Genomic DNA, 21,888 nt, shown 5'->3' with positions numbered 1-21,888 from the left:
TAAATCTTACCTCAGACTTCACCCTATTGTTGAAAGAGCTGACGTTAAAGCTGGACTATATTGGCCTATTTTCTCGTTGATTATGTAATGCCCCCCCTCACTGTGTTCATTCAAATAAACAGACGTTATATAGAGGCCAGTGACGGATGAGAGAAATGATGGAGGAGACAGGATGAGTACAATGTAGAAGCATGAAGGGAAACAGAAGGTGTTAATCCCTTCTGCCCCATAAAAGACGCAGAACGAGGCGGCTGGTTATTGTCAGAGCACGGCTCTGCCTCGACTGTGTCACAACAACCTGTCTTTAAGAACAGTATAAGTCAGAGTAGGGAAATCTCCTTTACCAGTCCCTGCTAGTAAATACAATACTATCAAAGATTAATTTAATTTATTTTATTATGTTCCCCATTTTATATGCTAAGAACTTTTTTAAAAATGCATTTTAACAAACACATTTTATCCTTTCTCCATCTGCACATTTATTCATTAAAAAAAATGTAAATGAAGTTTATAAACAATAATTTATCCTGAGTGGAGATATGTTTTTATATTCTTAAATTACTTTTTTACGTAGCATGTGTAATTGATACAATTTTAATATTTGTAACTTGAGTAACAGTGAATTTCCTGAGTTGATAAGAAATGGGGCTGATATTTTATAACTGTAATCAAAGTACAACTACTTACATGTATGTGGCCCTCTTTCTTGTTGTTATAACAATTAGTTAATCTGGAACAATATTTGTTGTTATTTAAATGCTTGTTGTTGTTGTCAAAGTAATAGTATAAAGTAGCATAATATTCAAGCATATAAAATTGTACAAAAACTACAACAATCTTCCAGACATTAGAATTAATTAAGCCCCTAATGACTCGTGGTATTAATTAATGGATCAAAACCTATCATGTACGACAAGCCTGGCTCTGATTGTCCACTGACATTTTATTGAAAAAAGAACAATATAATAACATGTACAATAATAATAATAATATTAATAATAATACAAAATCTGTACATTCCATTGTTTTGCAGTACATTTGGAAGACTGATACAAAATAACTGCAACAGGGAGGGAGGTATTTACACGCGTAGGATCTGTGGAGCCGACTGGCTTTCCGTCTTTAAACAGAAGACACAGGATATAAATTTGCGTTGATGCGAATCTCCTGCGCAGTACACCTTCATGTGCCAGGGTTACAGTACATCAGGCTTTGACTGTTTCAAGTCTTACATTCCCCAGTAAAACACATCAGCATTACAACAGAGAATGAAAACTCAAGTAGTGTTGATAATGAAGTCTATCTGTAGTCAGCATGCAGCGCATCGAGAGACCGTCTTATATGATATCAGATTTCATCACACACCACTTTTTAAGCAGATTTCATCTTTTTGAAAATCACCTAAAAATCATCCTATTATGGGACAAAACTTGGGATTTTTGCTTATGTGCCACTTTGATTTACACATCTTCATCTTAAGGCTTGATGAAGTGGCTCGAGATAACAATGATTAAAAAAAATAGAAAAAGAAACTGTACACATGTTTTTGAAAGACCAACCTTATTAAAATTTCCTAAACATTCTACTTCTGTACCAAATCTAATTAGGCATTGTTTTTAAGAAACACATAACTATGATAATAATACTCTTTGGCATTTTTTTTTATCAACCGTAAAAAAAAAAAAAAAGTAGAAGCAACATCATAGCAGCACTTTTAAGAACATTCAGATTCTCATATTACCCCGCTGTCAGTTTAAATTAGTTTGATGTCATTATTAATACTACCCTGCTCTGATCTCTTGATGTGAGCAGGCATGTTTCTGTCTGTCTGACCAGCTGTGAACTGTCTTTTACTGCAAAGGTTCAGAGAATCGGTGCCGTCCTGTCTTTATTGCATTCAGTGATGTCTGCTGTGAGACCAGCTCATGAACAAATACTCGTACCGGCTTTGTTCCAGACATCTGCTTTCTTTACTTTTTGGTGAAAGCATCAGAATTAAAGTATCTTTATTTTTCTAGCAGCACTAGAGAACAATAGAAACACCTTTCCTTCTGGTTCTGGTTGGACAGAGCGACTGAGACATGCCTGCAGGTTTTCAAGTCATCATAACAGCCTCCTTCCTTTTTTTTGCAGTCAGCAGACACTAAGCACACATTCATGGGGCCTTCATGGAGAATTCATTCTGCAATATGCACATGGGTTCATAGTGCTATGTTTTGTCATACTGTATGCAGTCAAAGTTCAGACTGTTACATACAAAGTCTTGCCGCTTCCCACAGCAGTACCGTTAGACTTGTCTTCTGCTCAAGGCCCAGCTCAGCTTGTGGCACCTTTCAGAGCAGAAAGGTGATTTCTAGGAAATCCCTTGTGAGGTTTGAGGTCTGAACAGTCATATTTCGGACTCTCTTCTCAGAGGCCTTGGCTCTAGTGGCACTGTGCCTTGGCTGTGTTCCGTCTCTGAGATGTTGTCTGTTTGGGTGCCGTCAGGCCCAACACTGCCCCCATTCCCCTCATCCGTATCTTCTTTGTTCTCCAGCGCCATCTCGTTTTCGTAGCAGAAGGAGTTGGAGTTAGAGAGGATGTACTTTTTCTCTGCGAGATCTCTGGCGCTGCACAGAGGGGTGCTTGGCACTTCGTATGTCTTGTGGAAGTGGGAGTAGTCCACCTTGTAGTAGTTCTTCTCCTCAAAGAGCACAGGTTCAAACCGGTGGCCCCAGAGGATCTCGTTGGCGACGTAGGAGCTGCGACACTGTGTCGTCATTGCCGTTGCCTCAACCATTCCCTCCAGAATGACCACTATTTCAAACTCGGAGTTCTCCAGGTCCTGTTTGCTCATGTCATAGAAAGGACTGTCCTCATCAATCTCGTGGACAATAGTGATTGGAGACACCAGGAAGATGCGGTCGACTCCACTGTCAAAGCCTACATCTATGTCCATCTGGTCAAGGGGGATGTACTCTCCTTCTGCTGTCGTTCGGGATTTGAGAAGTTGGGCTCGCACATGTGCCTCAACAAGGTGGCTCTTCCTTAAATTGCCCACACGCCACATCAGGCAGAGCTTGTTGTCCCTCATGGCTACTATGGCGTTGTGACTGAAAATCAATGTTTCATTCCGCTTCTTGGGTTTTGCCATTTTTGCCATGACGGCACCGATGATGAAGGCGTCAATAATGCATCCCACAATGCTTTGTAAAACCACCATGAAGACTGCGATAGGGCACTCGTCTGTGACATATCTGTTGCCATAACCAATGGTAGTTTGAGTCTCGATGGAGAACAGAAAGGCAGCAGTGAAGCTGGTCACATTGGAAACACACTTCGGGGCATCATTTTCTAAGTCACCATGAAAGATAGCCACCAGCCAGAACACACAGCCAAAGAACAGCCATGACAGGAGGAAGGCGAGGCAGAAGATGACGAACATCCACCTCCAGCGGATGTCCACGCATGTAGTGAAGATGTCAGCCAGGTACCTTTGACCTTTCTCACTCACGTTGATGAACTGCACATTGCAGTGACCATCTTTCTTTACAAATCTGCTCTGCGGCTGGTGCCTTGTGTGCACCTTGCCCTTGGCATTGCTGTAGCCGTTGGATACTGCCATAGTGGCAAGCTTCATGCCGTCCTCCTCTGATGACACAATGCTGTAGCGGCTGGCTCGCACGCTTCCCATCACCTCAGTCTGGGAGGGCTGTGCTGCTTCTGCTTTGGAAAACAGTCTGAGTTTCTGGAAGAAGCGTTGGAGAAACAGTTTTGAAACACTTTCGGGGACCAACTCAGAAAGGAAATGGTAACAAAACGATGGGGCTGAAGGGACGCCTCTTCAGCCTGGAGCGCAACAAGAGGAGATGAAACGGTCACACCTCTTTCTTCAGGTGGTTGGAGCTCGCCAACATCATCTGTTGGGGAAAAAAGACAGATATGTCTATTAGTGATAGAAAAATAAATAAATTAATAATAAAGGAAAAAAACTTTTTGTTTTAACATTTGTTACTTGTGTAGCATGAACCATCAGCAACTTGTAAGATCTGATAACTTCCTCACTCAGACCTACGTGCAGCTTGAGAAAAACCATGAAGACCTTTATGCCCAGGGTCAGAAAAGCTTGTCTACCCATGCCAACAATATTTCATCCAGTTATGACAAAGAACAACAGTGATATTAAACCATCATCTAACGTTTCAGCTCTCACTGAGAGAGGCCACACAGTAATTGCACTCAGGTCCCATTATTGCCCCTTTACAAAAAGGACTTATTTTTCTTGGCTGCACTGTAGTGACCTGATCGTTGTGGGTTACATTGTTTCTATGGGATCTCATGGACCACTGCTTTTGCACAGATGGATTATGAGGAATACGCAGATATTTTCCTTACTGTCATCGCAGAGGGCAGAAATTAAGATGTTGCAACATTTGAAAACACAGGATTTCTTTTTAAAATCATGTTGTTATTAATACACTAAAAAGTCATAAACAAATCATCATACTCTCAGAATAAAAGCAGGTTACAAATGACATCATATCAGTTATATAGTTTTCTGAGTCTGTTATTTTAAAGAATCTTTAGAGAACAGCATGAACTTTATCTTTGAATGCACATAAGAGACACACACACAGCTTGTTGACTCAGGGATTTCTGCTCTCTGCTGCAGTAATGGCTGCCCCAAGAGGATTCTCCCTGGACAACTAAAACACCTCTCATTAGTTTTGGCTGTCCTGGCAACAACATCTAAACCAACCTGCTGCAGTCTCTCTCATTGTTTTGCTATGCTTCTGAGAGCGAAAAAAAAAAAATCATACATACATACATACAACATGTACAACCATGACTGAGTCATACTATAGTTTCACACCTGCTGAATGTAAATCTGGCTGATGCAATCAGGATTTAAAAAAAACCAAAGCATTTAATGTGCATGCAATGTTTAATGTAATTGCAGATGAACTGTCCAGTCTTTCCGCAGATAATGGTTAGTATTTAAATTATAAACACTGCAGCAACTTTGCCTTTCTGTAGACAAAATATCTGCAGGCAAATCTAACAGGAGAAATTCGGTTGAAAATACTTAAAGTATGGACCAAAAAAAACAAACGATTTTGTTACAGTTTGTAATGATTGGATAGTGTTTCAGACAGTACCAGTAAAGAGTTTTTGACTGCGAGCAGACTGACAGAGCTGCCCTCAGAATGCACCAAATGCCAGCGACAAATGTTAACAGGTGCTGGGGGGAAAAAAAGAGCTGACTTCTGATGCAATCATCCACATACACATGCATACACACACACCCATCACACTGACACGCGCACGTTTTTCTATTTCCCATTAGAGATCACTAGACTTATCTCTTAAAGTTTAAAATATGAAGCGAGACTAAATATGAACTGATAAAGCAGTTAAACTTTTGGCGGGTCATCTGGCAGCTGAAGGCGTGCGTAAAAGCCAGGAAGTCGGTGCGTCATGGAGAATAAAGTGTGCAGCATCACAGCTCAATATGAGCGTTAGTTTGCCCAAAAAAAAGGATAACAGATCACACACGCGTAAAGCATCACATTTCACAGCAAAGCATGCGATGTTTAGCTCCATAAGAGAAGCGGGTAAAACACATGTTTTCCTCTACCTGTTGCTCATTTGTGAAACCGGTTGGAATCAGCTTGGTGAAATATAATCCAGGCGTTTTGTATTTGTTTTGGTTTGGGTTTGTTTTTGCCCCCCCGCTATCCTCACCGTTGTATCCGAGCACTTGTTATTTATTATGGCATTAACAAGATGAAGTGCGAAACTCCCTTCATGTCTCTGGAGGGCCGGTCTGGATAATGTGCTCCGCAGTGAGTTACCCCAAAGCGTTTTTAAACAGCACGCACCGGTACGGGCCCGCCCACTAGATCCGCCCCGGCCACTGAAATAGAGGAGGGGAAGCGCACACTGTCGAACAGGCGTAACAATCCTGTGTTTTTGTGTAGTTTTGTGTGCCATTAATGAGCAAAAAAGACACAAACATGGAAGTAATGGAGCAATTTGACACTAATTGACCGAAGACGCAAATACAACAAATGTAACCACAATAAAAGCTTCAATTAAACATTTAATTTCAGGTAATATTACAACCACTTCAAATGGAAAAAAGCAAAACCTTTTAACATTTTTGGCATACAAAATTTTGTTTTTCTACCTTTGGAGACCCACATAAATCATAAATAAGACTTTCCTTTCTTTCCATCCTACCTGCTGTTTTCAACCCAACTGCCTGTCATCCTCATTTTTGTGATATCCGTTGTTTTCATAGATTTTATTTTTTAATGTGGGTATGGAAAATGTGTTCTGGCGGAAAGAATGACTCACTCAATAAAGGCCTACATGCCTGTATTATGATATGACTGTCTTTCTCCACTGGGCTATCAAGTTGCTTCGGATGTTTAGACTATGCATCTGTTGCCCTATAATTTTAGGTCAGGCTTGTAGCCGTGTTGTTTTAAAGCCATTGACTAAATCATTCATCCTGCTTACTAATTCATGATAAACATTAACCCACAGCAGCGTGTTTTTTTTTCTTAAAACCTTTTGAACTGCTCGTTTTTTTTTACCCCCCCCACTGCCAGTCTTATTTTTAGTCGTAGATATTTATAGCAGCACATATATTTAGCCCAAACCACCTGTGTCAGTGAACTGTGCACGTTGTGTGTGTTTGCTTTCCATGCCCAATTTCCAGCAATAAAGAGAGTTGCATGCAGCAGGGCCAGTGTGTGGCCACAAGGTGGAGAGCTGCAGACTGGAATTAACCAGTGATTGCCTCCCACACACACACAGCTCTAAAGTGTGTGCAACCAGCAACAGTAGAGGAGGAAGAAACTCAGGCTGAACTTTTCATGCAGCCTGTGGTGCTGCTGCAGCCAGGGACTGAGATGAAATATGTCAACACTGTACATGATGTTAATGAGTGTAAACAGGTCATTATTTTAAGACAATAGTTTTACTTTTTTTTAACCTCACATGGCTCTATTATTCAACTACTGACTTGTCATTCATTTCTGTAATTGGCCTTCTAGAAGAGCCATTAGAGCTTGTGCAGACTGAAATGATTGTCCTGGGTGGGCATTAAATCAATATAAATTAAAACTCATTGGAGCACGATAATTTAAAAAATCCCTATTTTTTTCTTTTTCGTGTCTCTATGGAAATACTGTACAAGCAGCAGAGCCTCTGAGTGGTGACCCTGCCCAGAACCCCCCCCCCTTCCCTTCTCAGTAAAATAGCAAAAAGTTGACTTTCCATTTCAGTTTTAGGATGTTTTCATTCCTCAGCCCTAAGTGGTTGCTTGATTTGCTCCCTATCTGTAGGCTATTACGTGACCATCCACATCTATGCAGAAAAACAGTATTGAACTGTAAAGCGTGTGTTGGTTCAGACCACCATGTTGGCTGACGGGCAGGTCAAAACAGGAGCATCACTTTAAATCAGTGCTGTCAAGATCTAGTGCCTGAGAAACATCATTCGTTTGAGTGATCTGTTTTTGAACAGATGCTGAACAGAATAATTGTTTTAACAGGATTACAGAGTGGTGCAAATCAAAGATAAAAGCAGGGTCTGGTTACTTTTGGCTGTAACCGGACCTTTATAAGGTTCCAAGACAAAAACCCTGATCCAGACCAACATGTCCTGACCAAAAAAAACATCACATTTAGTAGATAATACCTCAAATATGGCATGTGTTTAGATTGATGGTGTTATGGGGTTTGAGGCCCCCTGACACTGTGAGCTGTTTTGTTTGTTTTCAATCACAGTTGCCATCCCACCTACCATCCTGACGCATGCTTGCCCAGAAAAAATATGTGCACATTCCACTTTGAAGGACTAATATATCAATCTTATGCTATATGTTTCTGGTGAGAACAAGCTGATCCAGACACATGATTATCAGTGAGAATGAAGACGCAAACATATATTTAAACATCACTTTATTGAATTTGTATGACATTGTTATTGTCTTTCAAACAAGTTGCCCAGTCTGCTAAAACAGTTAGATTTTTTTTGTATTAATATTTATGGATTTAGAATTACTGTATAATTTACAAAAAATAAGCAACCTTCCACACACATTTTTTTATCATACATCTGTATACATTTGGGTGCCCTAACAGCTCTGGAAAATAAATAATGAAACATTGCATTGTCCATTAAATATTATTATTTTTATCTAGTAGATTTCAATTTGTAATTAAAACATTTTTCAGTTGTTTATAGTTGTGAGAAGGGGGTAAGATGGGGTCATTAAAACTGTCACCTGCTGGAGCAGCTCAGGTGTTGCTCCATTAGGTTAGATCCTGTTTGAACATTCATAACATTAGACTACCCTGCAAATGCAATACCTGTAACTGACCTCCAATGACCCTTTACTCTTTTACATAACAAAAATTCCTCTGAGCATAATACAGTTCCAAAATAGCCAATAGCCTTCATTAACATTTTGTCTGTGAATCATATACCCAAATCATATTGGCACAAATCTCTCAGCTTTGCTTTATATGTCTGAACTTGTGATGTCATTGGGTAAAGTCAAAGTGTCTTGATGTTGATTGTCTGGTTGAGATGGTGAAGAGGTTGATTCAGGTTGGCTATCGCTCACAAGTTCCACCATTACAGTGGGGGGCTTCAGAAGATTATCCTGATGATTTTCTCTCTGTGATCGTGAAGCGGGCTGTGGAGGAGAGGGCCGCAACTGCTTCTTGTGTTCGTGCTCCTCAGCGCTGACCTCGGGTACCAGCACTGTAGCGGTGTGGTTGAACAAAGTGTAGTCCACCCTGTAGTACCTCTTGCTGACTTTGATCATTTCCTGGAAAAGATGACCCCAGAGGATCTCGGCTGGTGTGTACGAGGTCCGGGTCTGATGCAGCATCCCTGTGGTATCATCTGTGTAGGTAAATGAAACCACCAGCTCAAATTCTGCTTTCCGCAGATCTACCAGACTCATCTTGTAGAGTGGGCTGCCTGGTTCAATCCTGTGGACAATGGTGGTTGGTGTGACCAGGGCAATTTCCCTCTGTTGGAGGACCAGATCTTCATAGGTCACATCAAGTTTTCCTGTGGCGTGCACTGTGGAGCGGACTATCTGAGCGCAAGCCGTCCCCTCCACCAGGTGGTTCCTGCGGAAGTCCCCGACTCTCCAGGAAAGACACATGTAATTGTCACGGAGATTTATGACTGCACAGTTGCTGAAGCCCACTGTCTGCGCTCTTTTTCTGGCTGAGGCCATTTTTGATACAACAATTCCAATGACGAAGGTGTCGATAAAGCAGCTGATGACATCTTGTATGGTGACAGTAATGATGGCAATCATGCAGTTCTCAGACATTCCTCTGAAACCGTAGCCGATGGTAGTTTGAGTTTCGAGTGAGAAGAGAAACGCAGCTGTAAAGCTGCGCACTTCGTACACACAGGGGTCGTTGTTGTGGTCTCTGATGTCTCCATGAATGAGAGCAATGACCCAGAAGAGGATGCCAAAGAAGAGCCAGGACAGGATGTAAGACAGGGCAAAGATCAGGAACATCACCCTCCACCGGATCTCCACCAGCGTGGTAAAGATGTCAGTCACAAACAGCAGCCACTCTTCAGGAACATGGCGGAACATGACGTTACAGTTACCCTCTTTACGCACATAGCGGTATTTCTTGTTTTGGGATACATTTTCAGTCTTCACACTGATTTTATCAGTGGGGCTCACTGGTGTATACTGTTTAGGCATCTTGCAAAGTCTGTGGAGAGAAAGACAGAATATGAAACTATGGTTCAAGGCTCTTGAATGTAACTGCTCCTAAGTGATGAATTATTCATACAACTAATGCCTTGTGACTGGTCTAACTGAAAGGTTTAGGTAATAGTTTTCAGTAGAGTTAAATATTTTAGCCTTGACACCCAGGTGTAAGTCAATCCCTGATGAGAGTCACAACACCAAATTCCTAACAGTTTGTACACAGACTGCTGGTTGTTTTGTGGTTAAACTGACCCAAAATTTTGTAGGTCACTAGAGCAATGCAGGTCATGACAGCATGACGAGCAGACAGACAACTGCAGACGAGACTAGACAGCTACTGAAAGCTGTCTGACCTCTGACCCTCGTTAGGATGTAGGAGTCCATAAATGTGTCACGGAAATCTTTCTTACAGCTATAAATAGACTTCAGCATGTTTATTCTGTTACAGTAGAGATGTTATGATTTGAGGCCCCAATATCAATATAGATAATTCAGGATATCCTTAAAGGGGTTTTCCTGTTTTACCAATGCAGTAAACAGACATTCACCTAAAACAGCTGTGCCTATTTTCCAATTTTTTTTCTTTCCAGCTGCTGTTGTTGGCGGAAACAATTATGTCTTCCATGTACTGAAAACATCAACTCATCACTGGAAATCTCCAACCTCCTGTAATGCCTAATACAAATACATGATGAGTAGCAACAAGAACAAGGGAAAAAGTTATTTTTTGATATTTTTTTTCTATGTTCCGTTATGGGTATAACTATATAATAATTAAATTAATATAATTCAAATGTTTTCTCTTGTATTTTGCCTCACTGTTTGGTTCCCTTTGTACTGTGTCAATACATTTAATTGTAATGTGGCTGTTGCCTGGAGATACAAACCCAGCGCAACAATCCTCGCTTGGCCTGCTGTCTTTTACAAACAATCAACAATCCTTTTAAGGTGATGCATTTACTGTATAATCAGATTACGTTTGAATAAAACGCCTCAAACACTGCAGGCACAGAAGATTCCTGTGATGTGTTGTGCCATAGTTAGATATATTTTGCCCCAGCAACATTAAACTCTGTAAACTTTATAATATTTCCATGCAAAGGTTTGCTGTTGTCCAGAAGTAATGGCCCCAGACCCTTTTTTTTAGTCTGGGTGGAGGTCAAAAAACTGTCAGAGGGCCAATAAAGGAAGCGCCACAGGACTGAACTGGTCTAAGTTAGCAGGGGAAAAATGAATGTGGAAACTGGAATAGTGTCATGGTGCGATCACAGGCAGGGGAAGGATCAATCACAGCCAAACCACTGAGAGCATCCTCTACGCCCAAAACAAATGGGGTTTGAATCACCGCTATCTGACTGAGTGAACCGGGCTCCAGTCACAGACTCCACTTTCTCCTGGCCACAGCCAACATCCCCACTGCCAGAGCATGGAGCTCACTCCATGAGGTCATAGAAATAACGTCCTATTAGCTTCCCATAATCCCCTCCTAAATACCCTGATATGTACGCAAGGAGAAAAGCGCAGCATCCTGCTGGAGAGCAGCAGAGTTGTTTGCTGAACTGCTTGGACCCAGAATGAGATATCTCAGCAATATCTCTTGAATTTCATTTTACATTCATGATCCACAGAGGATCTCCTTTGGTGATCCTGTGACCTTTATTAAAGTGGCATCAGCAGGTCATCGTGTCAATGAAATATCTTACAATAGCGGTCAATTGCACCTCCTTTGTGAAATTGATTGTGCAGTCATTCTTGGTGCTCAGAGGATAAACCCCACTCCTAGAAACTTCATGATATTCTGATATTTGTGGAATATGAGTTGACATCTTGCTGAAAAATACATTTTGATACCTTGATGTAATGGCATCAAATTCTGTACAGACATGACTTACAGAGGATGAGTCCTGAAGATAAAATGTAACATTATGATAAACCATTTAATTCCAAAATATTTTTTGTTGAAACCCAAAGGTTTGCAGAATGGCATAATGCATTGCTGTACTACCAATATGCTTGCATGCCTTCATTTTCATTTTGCTCTAAACAGAGCTGCCTGATAAAGTACAGCCTCAGGTACTAACATAGCTGAAGCTGTGACCCTCAGCTGTAACACTGATTATCCTTCAGATCAAATACCTAACTAATTAAACTTGCTGTTGCTGAAATGTGCAAAGTAAACTAACCTTGCACTCCATCTGATTTCATGTGGTCAGTCAATAAGTTTAACATATTTCCTAAAGTGATGTAACTGTCGTTGCAGTGGTTTTAATGAAAACTAAATGTGTTTTTAAAAAGCCCTACAGGAACACCTTACACCACAATGTGGTCCACTTTGTGTACTGCAAATCTGTAACATGAGATTATGATCTAGTAATATATCCTAACCTCTAAAGGGCTCTGATAATCTTCCTTTTTTTGTCTGCTTCAGATGGGTGATTGGCTGTGTGGTGTTGACCCACTAGGTTGAGCTGTTCTCTCCACATCCACTCTGCCTTTTTGTGGAGCTCATGACCTGAAACAAACTGCTCTGTGTACAAAACAAGACTTCACACAGAACAAGCTCTTACAACCAAAACACATCCTGACCTTTGGCCTAAAGTTTCCACTGCACTCACAGCTATGTTTTTATTATTTTGTGTTGTTTTTCTGGGAGCCTTTTTTTTTGTATCCTAAAGTTAAACTGAATGTCCGTTATACACGGCTGACACCAGGATTTGAGAGATGAACTCTGGAAACAACTTGGGCAATTGGCTTGTTTCCTTTGCTGCTTGGGGCACTTACAACTCCATTACATGCTCACTTACTGCAAATGACACTGTGCCACCCATCTGTGGTTCACTGGAACAGAACCGCGTGCATGGGTGGCTAGTCTCAGTTCTGCCTGGGGCTTTCTGCCACCTCTAATGACCTTCACAAAACCTCAGCGCTGCAGAATATTTCCATCTTAACAAGTTGCTTCGTTGCACGCTTGTGGATCAAATGATCCGCTCAGAGCTAAGATCATGGCACTAATTGTAAGATTTTTTTTTCTAGAAATAGCTGCTGACATTGATCTGCCCATTGGCAAAGGTTAAATACAGCAGTTTAAAGGCAAGGAGACATGTTAATGTATTTTTTTATTATGTCTTTGCAGCCTGCTACTATGGTTAATGTTTTGTTTCTAGCAGCAGTTAAAATATTTTTTCACAGTATATTCAGTGTATCTTAAATCTTTGTTGCTTTTTATTTTGATATATATTTTTTTTTATGTTTAGGCCTATGTATTTATTTGTTGGTTACTCACTGCTCTTCAGAAGATTTAGATTTCCCTTCATTTCCATCAGGACCAACATGACCTTCGCAATCTTCATTCTTGCATTATTTACTGTTTATTTACAGAGTGAGTCCTGTCGTGCCAGCAGTAAGGCCGCCTCACACATCCAATTCTCTCGTTTTTGTTAAATCTACTTTTAAGAGAAAAAAACCCTGAAATGTCATTGACAATCAAAACTAACCTTTTCTCAAGTTATGATCAGATTTCAACTAGAAACCTGATCACACTCATTCTTATCACCTTCACCACATCTTGTGTTGTGTTTTTTTTCACCATGCATGTGTCACTGCTGTTAATAATGTATCTCAGATTACACATTGTTCTGTTTATGTGTTCCTTGTTTTTCACTTGTGAAACCCTCAAATGACCTATAACATCTATCTATCATATAAAAACTCTCTTAAAAGAATAATTATCATTTTCCTGGTAAGAAAACTGTCCTTTATATAATCTGACAACTCTATTCATGCGATTCCAGATTTGACATTGACCTCAACAGTCTGACTTTGCCCTCACTGATTTGCAACAAGTATAACAAAAAAACAACACATATTGATAGATCATTTCCTACCTTTTCTTTTCTTTTAAAGGATAAAGACTGTGGTGCTCGCTGGAGTCTTTGTACCTGCCTGAGAGGTGCACTAAGCAGTCACCTCCTGGAATGAACCCGCCCACTCCTATCTGCACAAAACTAAAGATTAACACCTCCCTTCAACATGGTGTCATATAGGCAGGTAAGTGTGTGTGTCTGTACAGTAATTATGCATGTAAACACTATGTGTGTGTGTAGTTTGTATGTACAAGTGATGCATGTTTTGATACATTTCACACCATTAATACCATTATTTTGAATATTCGACTCAGGTTAAGTTCAGGTTATTCAGTACATGTGATTATTTTTCAGGAACAGTCTATGACCAATTTACTGGTTACAATTTTTAATAATTATCACATGGTTATTAGATATTATTCAGACATTAACACGTATTATGCACTCAAAACTAATTATAGTTGTAACAGGAGTGTGTCTAAAGTTGTTTGTTAGTGACATACACTTGTTAAATCACAATGTTTTCATTGTAAATGAGTATATTTCATTTCGGCTGGGGTCCAACCGGGCAGTATAGTCCGGCTGCGCTGTGTTTTTTGTTCTGTCCTCAGTGCGACTTCAGTTGTGACTCCATGTAAAAAAATGTTTATATGCAGCGTATACTGGACTGCATAATGCCACTACATAAGTTTGAAATATGCTATTAAGAGCTTGTGGGGGGAGTAAGGGAGAAAGAGGATTGCTCTGTCCACTCTTTACATCAGTTTTTCCCCTATGTACACACATTGAAACTAAATCCCCAATCACTCATTAATATTCTTTTTCTATTGATGACAATGGAGCGAGTTGCTATAGGTGACTGAAGTGCAGATGGACTTCATGGTAACAGGCAGTTGTGACAGCTTCCAAGCTGTATGATTTATAATTGTTATTTCTTTTGTTTGTCTGACCCACACTATGCAAGTTCATGACAGTGACTGTATGGTAAATTTTAAATTGATTTTCTTTCACAAGTAAAATCATGGTGTTTCATTTTGAAAATCGAAAATTCTGGTGTATGACTCCCTGCCTGCTCAATCTGGTTGATGGAAATATAGATTTGCGCCAAAATAGACTTGGTGTATTATCTTTCACAGAGATGGGTGGAGGGTTGCTTCAGTGATACTCTAAAATACACAACGGCGTGCCTCATGGGACCACAGGCATTGAGTAGTGTGGTAGTGATCAACTAAACCTGGCGTGGCACAACCAAAAATGCATCATGAAAAGACTCTTTCAGTTGTAATGGAGCCTGGTGTACAATTTCTAGACTAAAAGTACAGCTGGAATTAGAAATTGAAGTGTTCTCTCTCTTTCAGTCTCTCTTTTGGTTTCTCGAAGCACATAAACGACTTGTTTCGGTTTCTAATATTTCCCGAGATTTATAAACATGGGTTTAAACATAAGTATGTAAAGTATTTATTATGTAAAAAATATAACACAGTTTAAACACACTTTTACCCTCTGTAACAACTTTCTCCACAAAGTTTTTTTCCTGTTACAAGGATAAGGCCGGGAACCCTGTCTCTTCATAATTGCTAATAACACCTTGGATTTTCAAATTTCAATAGCAACCAGCGTAACTACTACACTGTATGCCATTTTGGACCTCTTTTGTTGATACTAGTCTGGTTGTCACTGTTTACATCAACTCAAATCCACAGAGACAAGACTAATTATTTGTATAGAATCGAAAAAGAATAGGGGTGGGTGGCCAGGCTACTGCTCTTTGTGCATGCTAACACATCAAAACATTGTTTAAATCAACCCTTGTCCATAAAACTTCACCTCTTCATTCCCTGAACTTAATTAGCTGCATTCAGTTACTTAACTGCTCTGCAACCAAACTCTCTTCTTTGTCCGGTGCAAAAAGCCGTACTCAGGTTTCAAACATACAAGTCTATTCACTGTCAGTCTCCCAGGTTTTACATATTGTGATAAAATGTCTTTTTTTTATTTAGCTACAAACAAATCTAGGACAGTGGTAATTACAGACTGCTGTCAGGTCAACATGACGTTTCCATGGTGGCAGTGTTTACTGTGTGAATAGTGCATGGATGTTGGTGCAAATGGCAACTGGACAGTGTTATGTAAGAGAGTTCTGTGCTTGTAAGTCTTTACTATCCCAGTTATAGATTAATGCAAGATGGACGGTTGCCTGTTGAAAAAAAATGTACATTAGGTTTGTTACATTTAGTGAAATTCCTAAGGTTCACTGGCTCCTGCAGCAGCTGCAAAATAGGATAATCCAGGCAGGCAGGCAGTTTGACACCTTTGCAAAAACTGCAGACTAAGAGGCTGAAGCACATGAAATGACTCAACAGTTTTATTTTTCTAGTTGGAGCACTGTGGGGGGCCCTCACAGTAAATTCTTTCGGGTGTCTTAGACTATGTCTGTGAAGGAATGCCAGTTTTTATGTTTATGAACCCTGCATTTTTTAAAAGTGAACGCATTTTCGAGTGCATGTGTGTCCATGTATCCTACTGTGTCTGTGTGTGTGGATGCAAAAGTTACGTGTGTATGCAGTTGGTGGGGTTAACAGGGGTCTCAGCAAAAATGGACCCATAACAAATCACCTCATTTCCAGGAAAAAGAAATAATTTGTTCCCAATAAAAATGATCCACAAAAAATACACGAGCACAATGTGCAGCAGGGTTCTGATCAAACCTTCGCATCCAAAGCCAAGGCACAAAATTAAAGAGGCCAGAAAGATTTCAGGGTGTGAAATGCAGACAATGGCTGCTTTCTGAGCTGAGACTCTTCCAAAAGATTTCAAGAAAGAAGGAAGACTATTTAATAATAGCAAAAGATTAGCCTGGATCTTAGACAGGTTGCATCAGAGAAGGTGAACTGAGGTAGAGGTCCTTTTATTCTACTGTACATAGTGGAAAACCTTTCCCTTTAATCTGCAAGCTGTAGACCTGGGTCAGTGTTATATTGTGTGGGATATTTTCAGGTTCTGTGAGGCATTTTAGGTCCAACCTGTTTGTAGAGCTAGAGCTGAATAGGCGGCTATGAACCTACAGTGCCTTGAAAAACCTTTTCACATTTTGTCACCTTACAACCACAAACTTAAATGTATTTTTTTGTGATTTTATCTGATCAGACCAACACAAAGTAGCACGTCATTGTCAAGAGGAATAAAAATGATACATGGTTTTCAACATTTTTTAGCTTTTAAGTGTGGCGTGCATTTGTGTTCAGCCTCCTGCACCGCATATCTTACCTAAATAAAATCCAGTGCAATCAATCGCCTTCAGAAGTCACCTAATGAGTTCATAGAGTCCACCTGTGTGTCATTTAGTGTAAGTATAATTACAGCTGTTGTTACTGCTGTGAAGGCCTCAGTGGTTTGTTAGAGAGCACTAGTGAACAAACACCATCATAGAAGACCAAGTAGCAGAAGCAGCTGCAGAAGTCCAAAGCTCAGGAGGGAGAATCTGTCCAACTATAACAACTATAACTAACACAACTAACACAACTTTCTGTTGATGTAAGAAGATGTAAGAAGTCCCCTTTGCAGTTTGCCACAAGCCCTGTGGAAAAAGGTGCTCTGGTCAGATGAGACCGAAGTTTTGGCCTAAATGCAGAAAAATAACACCAAACCACAATCCCCACTGTAAAACATAGTGGTGGCAGCATCATGCTGTGGGGATGCTTTTCTTTAGCAGGGACAGGGAAGCTGGTCAGTGTTGATGGGAAGATGGATGGAGCTAAATACAGGGCATTCCTGGAAGAAAGTCTTTAGACTAGGAAGGACATTCACCTTCCAGCAAGACAATGACCCTAAACATACAGCCAGAGCTACAATGGAATGGTGTCCTTCAAAGAATTTTCATGTGTTAGAATAGCCCAGTCAAAGTCCAGAGATAAATCCCATTGAGCATTTGTGGCAAGATTTGAAAACTGCTGTTCACGGACGCTCCCCCATCCAATATGAATACTTTTTCAAGGCACTGATATGCACAGCAGAAGTGAAGCTCAGGCAGGCTGACACAGAAAGATGACTCAAAACCTTAACAGGACAAAAAAAACAAAAAAAACAAAACAAATAAGCTCTGGATATTTGTGGGTTTCTGCTGATGTTCCGGAGCCCATAATATGGTATTCAGGCTTGCAGTATTTGTTTTGGGAATCCTTCCTCACATGATGGATTTGTTAACTGACAGCAGTATATGCCAACAAAGCAACACAAAACATACATGTGAGCCGATAAAGTCCTAACTTAAGTGAGAACACACGTATTGTAGTCACTTCCTCCTTACTTATTTTTAGACTATTGTTTTCTTTTGGGATATACTCTGGGGCCCCTCTGTCATGCTTGGCCCCTGGGGGTCCTCTCAGGAAGTCCTGGTGGTGAATCCACCCATGTCTGAATCCCACATTTGTTTCCTGTGTACATGTTTGACCATCTGTGCAGCGCGTGTGTGCGTCTGTGTGTGTCGGTGTGTGAGCGATTGCATACATGTATATCTGCATTAGCGAGATTGTGTGGTTGGCATGAAATGATTTAGTGTATCTTCTCCTAAAAAGGCAGAACAAGCAAACACTCTGCAGTAAGAGGCAGGTCACCTGTTAAACAGCTGCTGAGGTTTGGTTGACTGCAGTTCAGCTGATAATAATTGCAGCAGGGACCACTGTTCCTGCCACCTACGTTAGTGGTTCGGACAATGAGAGCAGACTTTTTAGCCAGGCTTTAAGTGGCTTAGAGACACAGAACTCTAAGAGCAAAAAAAAAAACACTAATATCTGGCTTTTGTGTAATGTGAAAGTGTGCTATGTTTAAAAAATAATGAAAAAAAATGCATATACAATAATTTTATTGTAAAAAAAGCCTTCTTTGGCTTACACACGGAGACCAAAAAAAAAAGAAGTAAATCGGTCAGGAGGGAGTTTCAGGGCGCAGTGTGCTGGCCAGGGATCCGTGAGGTTCCAGTAATTTCACTGTGTCTCCTGTTTCATTCAGAAGCAACTGCTATGTGCTGCATGTGTGAGTTTCATAAGCATTCTTATGTCATGGCTCATGAGCCTGTGATGTGATGCTAATCTAGCCCAGCACCACGGGGGGGGGGGGGGGGGGGCTGGCTATTTGGCAAGTGTCATAGGTTTCCATCTTCACTTTTTACTCTTCTCTGTTTGTTTCAGCTCATTTTGTCTTTAACTTCTTATCTTCACTTCATTAAACAAAGGGGGAAAAACCATGTCATAATAATCACGCAATTTAAGCCAAGTGTTACCCCATAAGAGGACTGTTGCACCAAAAAATATGTAAATTGTATCAATGTTAAGTTAGCTCTTTGGGTTATTGTAGATTTTTATTGAAACCTCATGGGTTCATTAGTGGCATGCTAACCATTAGCTCAGGGCCAGATTCATAAAGTTTTTAGCACTAAGAATTGCCTTTAGTCAGGAAATTCTTATTCTTAGAATAAGGATTTTTTTTAAATTTCCCTTAAAATTAGGAGCAGCTCTTCTTGTAAAGATAAAAGTTTATTCACAAATCATCTCGGGCCTTGAACGAGCTCCTAATGTAGAATGTATCTGCTATTAGTTGTTCTATTTTGTTTTTTTTAGTTTTAGTTTTTCATGTTAAGAACTGTAAGAAATGTATAATAAAAACACACCTTGTAAAAACAAATGAATCATAGTCACGTAATCATCCGTTTGCAGCAATAAAACTAATTTATAAATACATGTAATTTGCTCTAGTACAAAATACAGTTATTATCTTACTTTTATTATTAAAATATTTGTTCACATAAAGTTTTTGGTCAACTTTAAAATAATTTGTCATACCTTAGAATGTTTTTAAACTCTCAGAGGATAGAATATAAAAAGAGAAAGAATATTTGGGAGCATGGCCCCCATGATCATCATGCAGGAAGGTCATAAAACGAGTTGGAAGCATCCTTCTGTCGGACAACCCTCTACAATTGCAAATTTTAGTGATGAGAATGATCATCATTTTAATATCCAGTAGTTTGGTTATTATCACTGAATTATCACTGATCATGTACAGGACTGATCCCCTAAATTTCTAAGGCACTGTAAGGTATGTCTTGACTTGATCTGCAGCACAATGAGTCAGTAAAAACCTTACGTCCCTTTGTGTTGCTTTCATGTGCAGGTTAATTCCTTCCTACTAGAGCACTGCTATAATTCCTGCTGTCCAAACACACCTTTTAACTTCTTTGTTAATGGTACAGCTGGTGTTTCATTTATGATGTAAGACATGCACACCCTTTAACTCCACACGAAAGTCTTTATTTTTTAAATCAAATACGTAACAGTTGAGCACTATGGTATGTGGGAGCTTCTAATGGGCCTGTTTGCCTCCCTCCCAGACAGCTTTGGCTCAAACACAATTCATTTTAGAATATGCAGTCTAATCTCATGATGCAGCTCTTTAATCTGATCATTAAAATCTCAATGAACCTATTTGGTTTTAATCACAGATGAAATGGTTTATAAAACCCACTTTTATGGTTCCATTTTTAGAGTTTGGATCTATAAAATTAAGGTGTCTGAAACCGACAAAAACAACTTCCTTCATCTATTTGTGCTGTTTACTGGCTATTATACAGGCAGTGTAAACAGTCTTTTAAAAACAGGCCTGTGTTCACTCAGCTCGTACTTAAAACTGTCAGGGAGAGCAGCATTTGGAGCTACCGCCACACCGTCCTGTCTTCACTGCCGAGTCTGTTTCTCTTGTAACATATCCCCCTTTTTTTATGCACAATTATGTCATTTCTTTTTAAGTTCACGAAACACGGGCCTTGATTTAACATCCAGCCTTTGATCTGCCAAACTCTGTGTCTTTGTCTGTGCTGGACCAAATGATTCAAATTCTCAGAATCTCTTGGAAATATTCTTGTTGAAACAATCTCATTCCAGCTGCACTAAAAATATCAACGACTTGAAGCGTTGTCTTGCGGTCTCAGGCTACACGGGTTTCGGTTTGAGCATCAGCTCCAAAGTTTCCAATCGGATTGACAGCGTTCTGCAGGGCAAGTGTTCAGATCTTAGCATGAGGTCGAAATTCAATGATATGACTACAGCTCTCTTATTTAGCCTCTACTTCAACCACAATCTCCATCAAGAAAGCCTTGGCACGATCTGCCTCGAACCCAAAGACTATTTTTACCTCGGCACAAAAGAGTTTACAGTCAGCTTAATGAGACCTGAAGCTCATTCACAAACTGATGCTCGCAAAGCAAAAACAGCAAAACCACAAATATATTTTCTTAACTTTTTCATCACATACTTGTGCAAAAACTATGAGAGTCACTTACTCTTGTGGAGAAAAACTGCACCGTCCTTGGATTTTACTACTAAACACTAATTCCAAGATCTAACCCTACCAAAACAAGCTCTGTACTCCGCTTTGAGTTTATTGCATATTAAACACTTCTTCAAGAATGACTGACCTGATGGGGACAAAGTTCCATCTGAGAACAAGATGCTCAGTAAAGTGTTATGTAATTTGTAATCCAGTTTAACCTGACACGGATGTGGCCAGTGACCGGAAGAAATCATAAAAATAAAAATAAAAAACGTCTAACTTTTCTGATCAGTTTATGGATTTGAAGACCAAATTTAACGTTTGTTTGTCTTGATGTGTGCCACAGAGAGAGGCCATTTTCTTTTTGGTTTGCTGACAAAGGGAAATAAAACACAGCAATTCTCAAGGAGTAAGCTTTTCCTAATAGTTACTGTTTTTTTTCTCCTCCCTCACTGTCATTGTCTATACACCCTGAGCGGCACCTCTGCACTGATCTCGGGTTAAACCACAGTGGAGGTTGCACATCATGAGAACATAAAGGCATATAGCATGAGAAAGACAAATTAAAGGTCAGTTTTCTTTCCCCCCATCTCGTTCTTTTTTCACTTCTACGCAGCTTTGGAAAATTCTCTGGAGTTTATTTGTAGATTGAAACAGTGAAGGAGAATGGCTTGTAAGTGTTTCCAGCCATTTGGGTTTTTCCACCGTTTCCACTGGCTGTTTGGTCTAGTCAGCACCTTTAGGACATATACCTTTTTTTTTTTTGGTTGTCAGTTGGAGGTAGGCTCATGTGATTGTGAGCTCTTGGATGGCCCCCGGTAATGACAAACAGAGGAACAGCCATTTGTTAATGAAGAGCTGCGCACTGAGGAAGTGAAACGACGTAAGATGAGAGGTGTTGTGAGACTTAAAACGTCAGGCGGCTGGATGGAAAGGCAGGAGAAACTCTGTGAACTC

The 21,888-nt window shown here is 40.1% G+C and overlaps 2 protein-coding genes across 4 annotated transcripts; both read right to left on the bottom strand.

Annotated features, from left to right (window-relative positions):
• Positions 1-1,055: 1,055 nt before the first annotated feature.
• Positions 1,056-5,812, bottom strand: kcnj2a (potassium inwardly rectifying channel subfamily J member 2a). Of its 2 annotated transcripts, none has more exons than XM_028431655.1 (2): positions 5,725-5,812; positions 1,056-3,899 (listed from the first exon to the last, which is right to left on the bottom strand). In XM_028431655.1, the coding sequence occupies exon 2, from the start codon at positions 3,671-3,673 to the stop codon at positions 2,390-2,392; it is 1,284 nt and encodes a 427-aa protein (XP_028287456.1). In that variant the 5' UTR covers positions 3,674-3,899; positions 5,725-5,812; the 3' UTR covers positions 1,056-2,389. The 2 variants fall into 2 exon arrangements, with proteins under 2 accessions (XP_028287456.1, XP_028287454.1); XM_028431653.1 differs by having other exon boundaries at positions 5,618-5,804.
• Positions 5,813-8,128: 2,316 nt separating this feature from the next.
• On the bottom strand, positions 8,129-21,008 carry kcnj16a (potassium inwardly rectifying channel subfamily J member 16a). 2 transcript variants are annotated; one of them, XM_028431279.1, is made up of 2 exons: positions 20,942-21,008; positions 8,129-9,746 (listed from the first exon to the last, which is right to left on the bottom strand). In XM_028431279.1, exon 2 carries the CDS (start codon positions 9,734-9,736, stop codon positions 8,516-8,518), a length of 1,221 nt encoding a protein of 406 aa, XP_028287080.1. In that variant the 5' UTR covers positions 9,737-9,746; positions 20,942-21,008; the 3' UTR covers positions 8,129-8,515. The 2 variants fall into 2 exon arrangements, with proteins under 2 accessions (XP_028287080.1, XP_028287079.1); XM_028431278.1 differs by lacking the exon at positions 20,942-21,008 and adding an exon at positions 13,630-13,704.
• Positions 21,009-21,888: the final 880 nt, after the last annotated feature.

The sequence above is a fragment of the Parambassis ranga genome, chromosome 19 (assembly GCF_900634625.1).
Source record: "Parambassis ranga chromosome 19, fParRan2.1, whole genome shotgun sequence".
In the NCBI taxonomy this organism is placed as follows: Eukaryota; Metazoa; Chordata; class Actinopteri; family Ambassidae; genus Parambassis; species Parambassis ranga.
The sequence above is the reverse complement of the archived record's forward strand: the minus strand, read 5'-3'. Positions and strand labels throughout refer to the sequence as shown.

Coding starts and splice junctions, on each gene's coding strand:
- kcnj16a (XM_028431279.1), bottom strand. CDS start 9,736: ATGCCTAAACAGTATACACCAGTGAGCCCCACTGATAAAATCAGTGTG.
- kcnj2a (XM_028431655.1), bottom strand. CDS start 3,673: ATGGGAAGCGTGCGAGCCAGCCGCTACAGCATTGTGTCATCAGAGGAG.